The sequence below is a fragment of the Centruroides vittatus genome, unplaced genomic scaffold, assembly GCF_030686945.1.
Source record: "Centruroides vittatus isolate TY-2023 unplaced genomic scaffold, ASM3068694v2 contig_417, whole genome shotgun sequence".
Classification (NCBI taxonomy): domain Eukaryota; kingdom Metazoa; phylum Arthropoda; class Arachnida; order Scorpiones; family Buthidae; genus Centruroides; species Centruroides vittatus.
In genome coordinates, this window is record NW_027122227.1 from 1,203,030 (window position 1) to 1,216,339 (window position 13,310).

General features: G+C 26.5%; 1 protein-coding gene across 2 annotated transcripts in view; it reads left to right on the forward strand.

Moving 5' to 3' along the window:
• Positions 1 to 13,310, forward strand: part of LOC136976643 (basic helix-loop-helix ARNT-like protein 2) — a 132,939-nt gene that overhangs the window by 49,098 nt on the left and 70,531 nt on the right. The window contains exon 1 of one of the 2 annotated variants that reach the window (XM_067271989.1): positions 5,007 to 5,292. The exons of the other annotated variant lie outside the window; for it this stretch is intronic. Within the exon in view, the coding sequence (XP_067128090.1) occupies positions 5,249 to 5,292 (44 nt within the window). The 5' untranslated portion in view covers positions 5,007 to 5,248. Of the gene's footprint in view, positions 1 to 5,006; positions 5,293 to 13,310 lie in introns of those variants that run through there. 2 annotated transcript variants of the gene reach the window in all.

Consider the following 13,310-nt stretch of genomic DNA (forward strand, 5'->3'; position numbering starts at 1 on the left):
TTTACTTATTATTGTGTTTTCACTATTTTTTTTTTTGTATCCATATTAGATATTATTGCTTCTCTTGTCTTCTCATTCCTATGATTATTCTCTTTTTTTATTTTTGTAAATACTGTATTGTCATCTACTGTGTTGCATGTTCTTCAAAATTCTTTCTGAAATTTCAGCATCTTCAGACTTCTGAAACAGGATTTAAAATTAATTAGAATTTTCGTTCAAATTAAAAAAAAATACAATTTAATGAATTCTGGCATTCCGAATAGTTAATTTTTTTTATTTCTTACTTCATTAGTAAAAATTTTAAATTATCTCTACTGTGGTTTAATATTAAATTATATCTCCAAGCAATTCGTGATATTATTTTCAAAATTATACTTAACAGTTTTATTTTTTTCGATAGTTAAATTAAGCATTAGCCCATGGGCGATCGCAACTTCATATGTGAGAAGCAAGGGAATTTTGAACTTTTTTTTAATGGATAAAAGTAATGTCTTATGAACTGTAAAATACGACAGTTTTTGGTTATAAAAGTGCTTCTTGTCTCGAAAATTGTTGAAACTAACATCTGAAATATTATAGTAGAGATAACAGAGACGTATCACACTGCTACTGGTAACATCAAAATGGTACTCCTATCATCAGAATAAAGTTGCATTCTGATGATTGAAGTACCATTTTGATGTTACCAGTAGCAGTGTGATACGTCTCTGTTATCTCTACTATAGTATTTGACGTTAATTTATTGGTATTCGTAGAATTATGTTTCAGATTTTAATGAGGAAAAAATACCAAAAGTTTTTTTTTTTTATAATTTATAGATTGAATTTAAATACAATAGACCCAGCCTACTGTAATCACGGATATTATTATTAGTCGTTTAATATTATCAGAATTAGCACATCCCAAAGTATATAAGATAATAATAATATCATCACTATAATAATTAATGCTGTTATAATTATTACAATTAATAAATCTTTCAAATTATATACTTTCGTGAGGTCTTACAAATTATTACTTTCACCGATCGCCATACTTTCCCTCTGTTATATATATATATATATATAACGGGAAAAGAGGGACCAGTCAAAAAATGATTTCCCAAGATTCTTACATTTTTGGACTTTGGATCTTGGAACATTGAGAAACACAAAGAAAAGTTGGGGGTGTTTTCTGTATGTAACATGTCTGTGTGTCTGTGAGACAAAATGTTCGCCCGCTTTGAAGCTTAATAACTCCTGTGCCTTTGGCCGAAAATTTCTGAAAATTTTCAGGGAGGTTTGTTTATTGGGAGGATTGATACTGTTAAATTTTAGTTGTTATAGGTCAAGGGATGAGGAGATAAAGTGGGTCGTGCTTCATATTTTTATAGGGTCGCACTTAATAAAGATTTTATTCGTTATTAGCATTTATAAGTTTTTATAAAACTCGTCTCTACCTTAAAAATGAAGCTTTCTGCCATTTTAAATTTTTATATTATTAATTATTATATCTTGTTGTGAAATTTAAAACTTATTAGAGATGGGCGCCACACACAATCTTAATTCTTGTCCAGAAACTTACGTAACTCGTTGGATTTTACTCTAATTGTTTTAACATTCTTACTGTCAGTCAATAAAAAACAGTTTTGACTAATTGTAGCTTTATTTAATTACGCCTGTAATGATGATCAATTATTGCTATCATTATAGGAATTCCGAAGTGATTATAACAAGTGGATTCTACGGTATATCAAGCTTATAAACCGATTTTATTTTGAAACATGACGCTAAAAAATATTTTGTAATCAAAACAATAATTCTTACATAGAAATTCACTTAATATTGATTAGGATTTATGTTTTATATATATTTAAAAATTGTATGTTTTGACTATAATGATTTTATGTAGGCCTATATACGTGGTATGATCCAAAAGTTCGGGGACTGCAGTAATCTATGACAACAAAAGCATATATTTGAAGTTACAGCGTATGAAATGGAATCTACCAAACCATTTCTACGTGTTCAGGTTAATTTCACCCATGTCATGTGATTAAACCGCGAGTGCTGCTGTTTTTTTCTGGCGATAGTTACCTTTGTTCTGCGACGTAATAAAAGTGGAGTTTCAAGAACAACCTCCAACATTTCGACTTCGCCATGGTAGAATCATCGTACACCTTTCTTAGCAATTTTAAAGTCTCCGTAGGTGTTTTACCTAAACGCTGACAGACTTTAAAATTGCTAAGAAAGGTGTACGGTGATTCTACCATGGCGAAGTCTAAATGTTGGAGGTTGTTCTTGAAACTCCACTTTTATTACGTCGCAGAACAAAGGTAACTATCGCCAGAAAAAAACAGCAGCACTCGCGGTTTAATCACATGACATGGGTGAAATTAACCTGAACACGTAGAAATGGTTTGGTAGATTCCATTTCATACGCTGTAACTTCAAATATATGCTTTTGTTGTCATAGATTACTGCAGTCTCCAAACTTTTGGATCGTACCACGTGTATGTATATATATATATAAACTATTTTTTAGTAAATTTATATCTGGATCGTTTCAAAAAGTCTTCAAACTAAAAATGGATAGTTGACTTTTTTTCTAGACAAAGCTTAAATAGTTTACAAAAGAATTTATTTAATACAGTATTTTCTTGATTCACTCTTATATATTTGAGGAAACGAAAATATTGAAATATTTCTTCACTGTTTTCTTAATTTTTATTTAATTAAAAACTATTTCAATTACTTCAATCAGTCAGGAGCAATCCGTGGCCTCCAGGGCTTTGTCAATGTAATTGTATTTTCCTTCGTGCCATTATGCAAACCTAATTAAACTATATTCGTGACGAAGAACAAGAATATTCAAACTAAACTTTACTAATGAAAAGATAATAAACTACAAATTACTAGTTAGCATATAGTATTATTTTAGTAGCTAGTGTTCTGGACTCCAGTACACTTGCTAGTAAACATATTTGATAACCTCCAGCAGCTGGAGATTATCAAATATGTTGGTATTTAGCATGCTTAAAGCTTACAATTCTGTAAGGAAAAAAAATGCATGTGGCTTGCCAGAAGCCTACGAATTTCACATGCATCTAGGAAAAATTGCTCATCACTGACTTTGTCTCCTTCAAAAATAGTTTTATCTAAATCTGCTATCTTTTAAAATTGTGTAGTAGTAACATTGCTAATGTTAATTTATTTAAAATATTTAAGCTTAATATTTTTGATTCATCAAAGAAAATATAAATTTTGTGATAGTACGAAGTGACGATAGTGAGAGTTTACAGCTCTCATTTCAAAAAGTTGTTACTGTAGCAGCAAACCACTTCGAAATAATTATAAACTGTGATACATACATTTCATGTTCTCGAGAAAGTTAATAAGAACTAACGATAAATGGTAATTGCCTTATATCATTAGTAATAGTATCGAATAAAGATCAGTGAGCGGAAACAGTTTTGAAACGAACTACACATTGGCTTTTACTGTCATCATTCTTCCAAAATAGATTGATGAATTAAATTGAGATGAGTTTATTCTTGTTGAATAAATGTTTCATATATTTGAGTTTTAATGAAATGAAAATTTAAATTAAACTTTTTCATCTGTTTGTCTCTTTCCCTGTTTTTTTTTCTTCTTCAAGAGAAAATGACATTTATTGAATTTAAGTGGTATTTATAGTCTTTGTATACAGATTGTGTACAGGAAAGTTTTATAATTAAAATAAGTTAAATTTACATAATATATTTATAAATATGACAAAATAGTTATTAAACATTAACTTCTAATGAATCGCGTTATATATTCATGCGTATACATTGTTTAAGCACATTATGAAATGTATTTAAAGCAGATACATATTCTAGTTCTCTTTAGAGAAATATTTTCGTGCGCGATCAATAAGGATATTTTACATTTAACTGTAATTTTATTTACAGTAAAAATATTTTAAAAAATAACTTGTATTTTATTGATTAATCATCATCATTATGTCTTTCGGTTTAGGATAATCCGAATATCTTGATACACTGTTGTTAGATAAATTAGTATTATTATTTTTAATGGCGTTTTATAACCTTCATTAGTCAGATGTATTTATCGTCATTAAATATTTGATATTAGTTAATGGATGCCATAGAAAAAATTTGCTTGTTTGGAATACAAATTATTAAAACTAGTTACTAAGCAACCGATATTGATATTTTGTAAGAAGTTATGTAATCTTAACTCTCCTGTCTCTCATACTTTAGGTTATACATAGTAGTGTCTAGTAAATATGTACTGTACACGTATATAAAATTATATTATACGCGTATATTAAATTAATTATAAATATGCAATTTTATACGCATATATTTACTACATTTTGTACAGGATTTGTCAATTTTATAAGTTAAATTTATGCTAGAAGATTCATTTATTAAGTATATTAGAATATAAACGAAATATATTTAAATATTAACAAAATTTCTACTTTGATTATTTAATTATCGAAATAGTAACTAGGCTTTTGATTTATCCATACACTCTCTGCGAATTAAACTGCTATTAATTATACTTTAATAAATGAATTAAAAATTAAGATCGATCTTAATGTGTATAATTTTTTATCGATAAAGTAAAACTCGTTTTATAGGAAACTATTACTGTTTTTTATTTTTTTTTATTAAGTAGGTTATTTCATAACTGGATAATTTCTTTTGTGTGTAATTTGTAATTTTCCTGTTAATATAAACAGTCAAAATATTTTTACATAAATATCAGAAATTTTTAACATAATTTCTAATTTTTGAAAAATATAATGTATTTAATATATTTGTTATAATGTACACGATAATATCAGTAAACGTGATTTTATTTCTTCTTCTGTTCCAGTAATATATAATATCTGACTTATTAAAATCAAATACTATTATAAATTTCGAAAATACTTTGAAAAATTAAATTGAATCGATTGATCAGATAAATGTAATTAATAGTAAATTACGTTATTATTATGGACGTAATGGGTTTTTTAATAATTGTCTTAAGTGATCGTAGAAAGTTCCATCCTCGTTTTCGGTTTCTTTTTCTATTTAACCATCCATTTCTTTCCTTGCATGTTCCCTTGACAACAGAATTGAATGTCATTGGTCTCTTGACGACGGACATAGTCCACGTGATATTACGTAAAACTGTAATGTTCCTCAAGTTAGATGATGATTGCGCTTTGCCTTTGGACTTTCGACTGTCCGTAAACAGGCCATTCTTGAGACATGGTGAACTCGTCGCGCGAGTTTAGGACTAGATCCTGCCGCAGGTAATGTATAATGGATTTTCTGAAATTGATTTCTAAAACCTATCTAACATGTTTCTTGTATGAAGCTGAGAGGATAGTTTGAAAATATAATCATTCTAAAACAATGACTTGGATTTTAAATTAGTTAAGGTTAATTCTTAATCGTTTTCTGGATATAGATTCGTAATATAATTTACGATGAATATTAGATAATAAATGTATAATGTACAAGTATTATGGCATCATTTGGAAGTTTGCGTGATTTGTAATCATACATTAGCTGCTTTTGAATGATAATCATTTACTCTTATGCAATATTAGTTTAATATATGATTGATATCAAATGAATACGAACATGAATGCGTTTAATGAAATTAATTTGACCAAAGAAAAAGAATTGATTTTTTGACTAGTACACACTGCATTCAAAATATATTTAAATTAATATAAATTATACAGATTGACAAATATAATCTGTATATTATAATCTGATACAGTTATAAACATGGCACTTACATTTTTATATCTGTTTATATTAATTCTGATATGAATTTATATTATTAAAAAATAGTTTAGTAAATTAAATAGAGTAAATGTTACGTTTTTATATGAAAGTTTTCATTAATTGAACAGAATTTAAATAGAAATAAATGTCTTATATTAAAAGGATTTTATTTTAATATTTATAAAAGTTATCCCTTTTATAAATAGTGTTGTTTCAATAAAGTACTAACACTACAGAATATACCAGAGATTTCAGCTCTATTTGTGTAAGCAATAACTCAAGTTAAATTTGCCCTGCATTTTAAAAAATGTTTTAAATAGAAATAATTATCTGTAATATCCATATAAGTAAATCTGTATTATGTTTGGAACGTTTAGAAATTTTGGGTGTAAAATATACTAAAAATTGAAATACATTTTAAATTAGAATTCCCAATTATTATTATTACATTGTATTATTGTTATTTTCATTTGATTTAATAGTATATTAGTAACTCTTCTACGATTATTATTATCAAAATTATTCATCACATATTAGAAAATTATTCAATAATTTCGTTACTGTTATAATAAATTTAGATAATAAGAATCAAGCGTAAGTTCCTAAGTTATATATTTAAAAAAATATAATATCTCTATTAATCATGTAATATTAATCAAAATATAATCATGAAAATAAAAACAAGAAAGAGAAGAAAAACATTATAAGAAAATTTTAATTAATAATGAAGTATTAACGACGAATCTAAATCTCATCTATAATTTTAAAATCTTATTTTTTATATTAAGCGCTGTAATTAATATTAAAAACAAATATCTGTTACATAACTTTAGATTTATTTATATTTTAAAATAATTACTGATTTTTAAATGTCAGCAATAGAAAATTATCTTAAATTTCAAATTTAAATCAATTTCATTGATTTAAATTTAAACTCTTACTTTGTTATTATTGTTCATATTGAAAATGATACTTACATAAGAAAATAATTTAGCATGAAATTTTTAATTCCTCAATTACTCTGTTTTATGTTGTAAATTCCTATTCACTTATTAATGAATATTTATAACTGTTTCTTTTATTGTGGTATTGGTATATTTAAATACTTACTAGTATAGATATTAATAACAAAACATATTCTGAATTAAAATGTACATGGCTAATTTCAATTGTTTAGATGGTGCTGATAAGAAATTACTAATTACGGATAATTATATAATAATAATAATAATAATATTTTGGTAACCACTAAAAAGGGATTTATAGACGAATAAGCAAATTTATTTCGTCCTTCTAATCCGACATTCACAAGATTTCAAGAAGCACTCAGAAGACAATTTTAATTCACAGATCTTCTGTAAACCCCTTTTTACTGGTTACGAAAATAAGTGATTATATCCGGCAAATATTGCTAATTTTAGCGTTATATTAAATAATAATGTTATAATAATTCTGTATGTATACAGTATAATTTAAAGTTTGAAATGCAGTTTATTCAAATTTGGAATGCAACGATAGTTTCAATTTAATATAACTTAAATTGACAAACACATTACTTGGAAAAACAAAATTCTTCGTTTCAATTTGTGTATGAAAGGTGCTATCGTGGGTAATGCAACATTACAGCATTGACACAGAAGATATACATGGAAGATTTGATTACCTTTCATTAATCAAATGATATGGTGATTTCACTATCGTATAAGAAGAATAGATTTTTTTTTTTGAATGAAACTACGTATAGTAAAGATAAAATTTACAAAGAAAAAAAATTAATTAACATGAAAAATGTATTTCTTTATTTTTACGATCAGTAGTTTTCGAACATCAAGAAGTATTGGTTACAGAAAAATCTTACAATTCCTTTTAAGTAATATCTTACATTTTGAAAGAAAATATACGACACTTAAAGAATAAGTGAGTTGCAATATGTTTTTCCCGTGATGAGAAAGAGAGAACCCTTTTTTAGTGATTGGAAGAGTTCAGAAATTTAGAAATTATGGAATCCTTATAGTTAGTTATCTCGAAAACAATAAATATTTTTCACGTTTGTTGTTTCTGACAATTTATATATGTTTATATAAAATCGTTAACTTAAATAATTCCAAATTGGAATGTAGTAGAGACGCTAATCTGATGATTGTATTTAAATTATGGCTGATTTGAAAATTTAGAAATAATAATAATAATAATTTGATAGTTTGTTTTAAATTAACATTGCTATTTTAAAGAGAAACGAACTGATTAATTTTATAAAATAGCTAATAAATTACTAGTATTATTCACTTATGAAAATAATAATTACTGCAAAACTTAAAGCTTAATTTACTTTTTGAATAATTGTAAATATCAAGTAAATGTTGAATGACTGCAACAATAAATAATATTTAAGATATTATATACTCGTATATTACAGTTTTACGAAGTTTCGTTTATGGGTTTTAGTTAAACAGTTACAAATTCAAACATTAATGAAATAACAGCAAAAATATTTTTGAATTAAAATATTTGGACACTTTAATCAAGTTAACTGTAAATCAACTAACACAAAAAGAACTCTATTTTTCATCTTTAATAATTTGTATCCGTTTTGTACAATTGAATATGAATTACTTATACGATACAGCGAAAATATTTTCGTATATTATATCAATAATAATCGTCTTAAAGTATTACTTTAAAACGATTGTTATTGATATAAGTGAACGTGTTTTTGAAATCATTCATAAAAGTTTTATTACTATAGAATTCCTTTTGCAATATCATATACCTGTTTATAAATGTTACCTACAACCTCATATACCTGTTGTTTGTATGTAGTTTCCAAGTGTCAATCACTGTGTAACGGTATGCCAAAGGTGTAGCGGTAAGGTGCTTCTTCTATTTGTCTAAGTAGTCGTTATTACAAAGAACGGGATATAACTGTTTTCGACAAACATTTCTGTTGTATTATTTATTATTTCATTATGATCATTAATTAAATTTACCTGTTTGTTATATATATTTTTAAAATTTCCGATATCGTTTTCTGTAGTGTTAGGCAAATGTTAAATAGTGGTAAATGTCGCATAGTAGCGATTCTTAGTTACCTTAGAAAGTACAGACCGGGAGTTTTAATTTTTTTTCAACCAAATTTCTATTTGCTAATGTTATTTCAACTTTAATTTTATCACTATTGGTGACAAGTTTTTACCATGCTTGCTTACTATAGGCCTATATTCTTCAATTTATTTAGTTTTAGCTTTGTTTAATATAGGCTTTATTTCATTTGATGTTAAATAAGCTTTACTTTCATTGTAGGGTTATACCGGCCAGCGATTTTTATCGTTGCCGGTAACGGAATATGTAATGGGACCTGCGGGCAGTGTCGTAACTAGGCAGGTGCAACAGATGCACCCACACAGGGCCAACTTGGAAGGAGAGCCCAAAATGCATGTATTTGTTTTATTTTCCCAAATCTAATTAATTAAGGGGCATAAATGCAAACTCTTGCACAGGGCGCAGGAATGGCGTAACTAGCCATTCCTGTGCCCTGCAAAACAGGTTTGGTTCGAGAAACTGGGGGCCCCCAGTTTCTCGAACCAAACCTGTCTAATAATGAACGACGAAGAAAAACCTCACCATATTGTTACTTTTGGGGAATGAAAAGGAATTTCCAGATGCATGAAGGTTTTCTCTAGCCCATACTGGACAATTGTGCGCATAAACTACACCATGCAGATACAAATGTGCCTTGTTTGTCCACGAAAGGCCACTGGCGGTGATTTTTTTGCCGTTAATTTCCTTTCCAGGACCTAATTGAGACGTACTGAAATTTTGTTAAGCAGTTTTTGCTGAAGACTGTTCGGAATATCTAAACTTTAATTATAGACATCTTGTAAAATACATAGTATATCGTTTGAGAAACTGGATTAAACGATTCAACTAAAAAAAAAAAAAAACATTGAAATACACTTAAAATTTCGATAGTAAAAGATTAATAATTAACACCAATGTTAAAAAAAATATCGGTGATACCAATTACGTAAATATTCCTACATACATAATAAAATCAAGAAAATGATTTATTTCAAAACCTTTTGAACTTCAAATATATATATATATATATATTATAAAAATTTCTTATTATTTTACAATAATGTTAGAATTTCGTTAGGATATCAGCAATAGACTGTGGTTTTATGTCATAAAGACTATAATAAATACAAGTTGAATTATGATTTAATTATTTTGGATGGCATTGCTGAACCGTTGCAAAATTTTAACTAAATAGAAATTACAAAAACTGATTACAGTTTTTAGCTTTTATTTAGCTTTTTAGTTCTTGCATAGAAAAAAAATTATTTTTTAAATTTTGTACAAACAGATAACTGGTCATGTAATTTGTAATTACTATTATAATATCTCACTCAAATTTTAAACTGGAATATATCAAATAATTCATATTTGATTTTGATATTTTTAATAGGATTATCTATAAATATTGAATTTCTTCCCGGCAAAATGATTACAGATACTTGCAAGAAAATTTGCTAAAGTAAATGAAGTTTAATTTTAAAATATTTACTCCGTACAATTCGAAATAGCAACCTTTTTTTTGAAAGACGAATAAAATTCGAAAGCTTTAAATGAAGCTGAGATAGAATTAAATTTATTAATTTTTTTTTCCATGAACGTCTGATTTAAAACGTAAACATTTCATATTGATTGAAAATCTTAGAAGCCGCTCTCTTGCTTTTTAAGATTTCAAAGTGCTATAAGAAATGATAACTCTGAAACGTACGCATTTGCGATAGTATGTTTTGAAATGACCAGTTTCATATCACAATATTATATTAAAATGTAGTCGATCATTTGAATAAAATTTAATACGCAAATCTTCATTTAAAATAAGCATATCATCACAAATACTTTTCAGTCATTATTATCGATGATTGGAAAAATAACTTTTTAAATAATTTCTACTTTAATGAATTCACATAACATTTTAACATATAAGAGTGATTTAGAGTTTCGATAATTGCATTTGTTTGAAATTAATCGAACGATTAATAATGCTCGTAAAAGGTGTGATATAATATAGTTTATTGGGTAAAATATATTTTAAAAAAATTAAATTATCAAACAAAAGTTTCACTAGAGTCGCATTTAAATTTTGATGAAATTAAAGCGTTGCTCAAAAAAAGCAGAGCAAATGTTTCGATCGTTACTGTTTATCTTCACAATTTCCAAAGTATAATTTTAATTTGTTAAGATATAATTTTAAACAATATTATAAGTTGAGTGCAATACTCTTTTTAGGAAAAAATTACTGTTGAGAGTCCAAGGAAACTAGGGCCGTTGCCCTGTCTTTGCACTTGAGAGCTACTCTAAGCATCAATAAATATTATCAATATCATTTATTTAAAAAAAAACAAACATATTTTAATGATTCATAACAAAAATAATAGGATATATAAGCGCTGACAGTTTTCTATTATTTCTACTGCAGAAATGTGTAAGTCTCTGAAAATAAAATTTACATCTAAAAATACCAGTTTTATTTTAATTTATTAGCATTTATTTTTTTATTTGTATTTTACATATACCGTATACGTTAATAATAGGGACCAGTATCCTTCTAGTCATGACCCAGATATGAACTTTACCCCCATTTGTTCTACAATCTGAATATTAATTGAAAGGTTTCAGTTTGTTCAACTTTGTTTGAGTAAACGGCTAGGGCTAAAAATATGGTTCGGGTAACAAATTAAAGTTGTTATCCTGTCGATGATGCCGCTAAAGAGATTTGAGAAAGGTGAAATGGTTCAGATATGGCGAATTGACAAATGTACTGAACAATGGGACAAACACAACGGAGTGAGATCCTGACAACTTTAGCCCAAGAAATTTTTTTATTTATTTTTATTTTCGTTATTGTAAATACTAAGGTCAATAAATGTACATTTTAGTTACTAAGACCATTGTTTTTATCACCCTCTCCCAACTTAGCCTCATCGAGTCCCCACCCACCCCATCAAAAGCCCGAGCAATGCCAGCATACACAGCTAGATCGTATCTTATTGACGAATTCATTTTATTCATTCAATTAGTAATATTTTCCAAAATACAAATAAATTCAAAAGTTAAAACGTAGTTTGTTGTAGTCATTACACATTATAGGAATTTTACCTACTGACTCGATCCGTTCGAAGTTTCTGCTGGTTCATTTCGAATATTCGAGATACTTATTACAAATCCTTCTCATTTGATAAATTTGTTTTATGCAGAAAATTTCATTAATCAAACATTCGAAGTTTTTCTAAAAAATGTTCATACATTTTGAAGACAATTTTCTTGCTTTTTTTGTATTCTTGCTTTGTCAGGGTATGCAAGAATGGATAAGATACTCGGACTTTCTTCTTTATAAGAATAAACGTTAAAAACGATCAACGGATAATCACTTCTATATCAACTTAATATCCTGCTATGGCAGAGATATAACTAGGGTTTATAAATGTTTTTAAATAGAATTATTCATACTTTTGATATTTAAAAAAATATTATAAATAATAGAAGCTGTCTGAAGTCTGCGAATTATTTAATGATTTCAGAGTGTTTTTTAATCAAAAGTTTTAAAAGAAACTGATTTAAATTATGTTGTTTAGTCAATAGAATTATTTCATTTATTCATATTTTCAAGTAAACTGGGGTTTTTTTTTTTATTGGTAAGTAATTTATTTTGTATATAGTATATGCATAAATAAAAATGTATTTCCTATTATAATTTTTTAAATTCTTATAATATTAATTTTGAAGACGTGTATGTGAATTTTATTTACATTAATTGAATATAAAATTGCATGATAGAATTACGCTATTTTACAGACTATTATTATCATCATTTGTTTTTATTAGAAAAGGAAACTGGCGATTATAGAATATATAATACTTTACAGTATTATTTAGGCTTATGTAATGAATTTCTTAAGTTAGACAGAAGGAAATATGAGATTTAAACACGAAATTATATTGTGTTAAAGCATTTAAATATATGGTTATATCTTGTTCTTACATTAAGATGTCCGAATTTAAAAAAAAAAAAAAAAAAAAATAGAAATATTCTAAAGATTTTACATTTTTTGTATTCTGGCGTAATTATAATAGAAAACTTAAATCATGATTAATAGTAAATTGAGATTAAAATATAGAACAACTCATTGATATATATTAAGAAACTATCAATAATTTCATGAAGTGACTGTAAATGAAAAAGTCTAATTCGAATGATGCTTTTCGATTAAAATTTATTAGCTAGCTAAAAAGTAATTTATCAAGTAGTTTAAATTTTTTTATTGCCGATGCATTACAGTGATTTAATTTATAAAAATTCTAAAATCAGTCAATAAAATTTAATTTGTCAGAAAAATATGTCGATAAAATGTAGTTAAAATGAATTTGGTCCATTGATGCGAACAAATCATTAAATTCAATTTTATACACTAAAATTATTATTATTTATCACGTTATGTAACCAGGCTCATATTTTACGTTT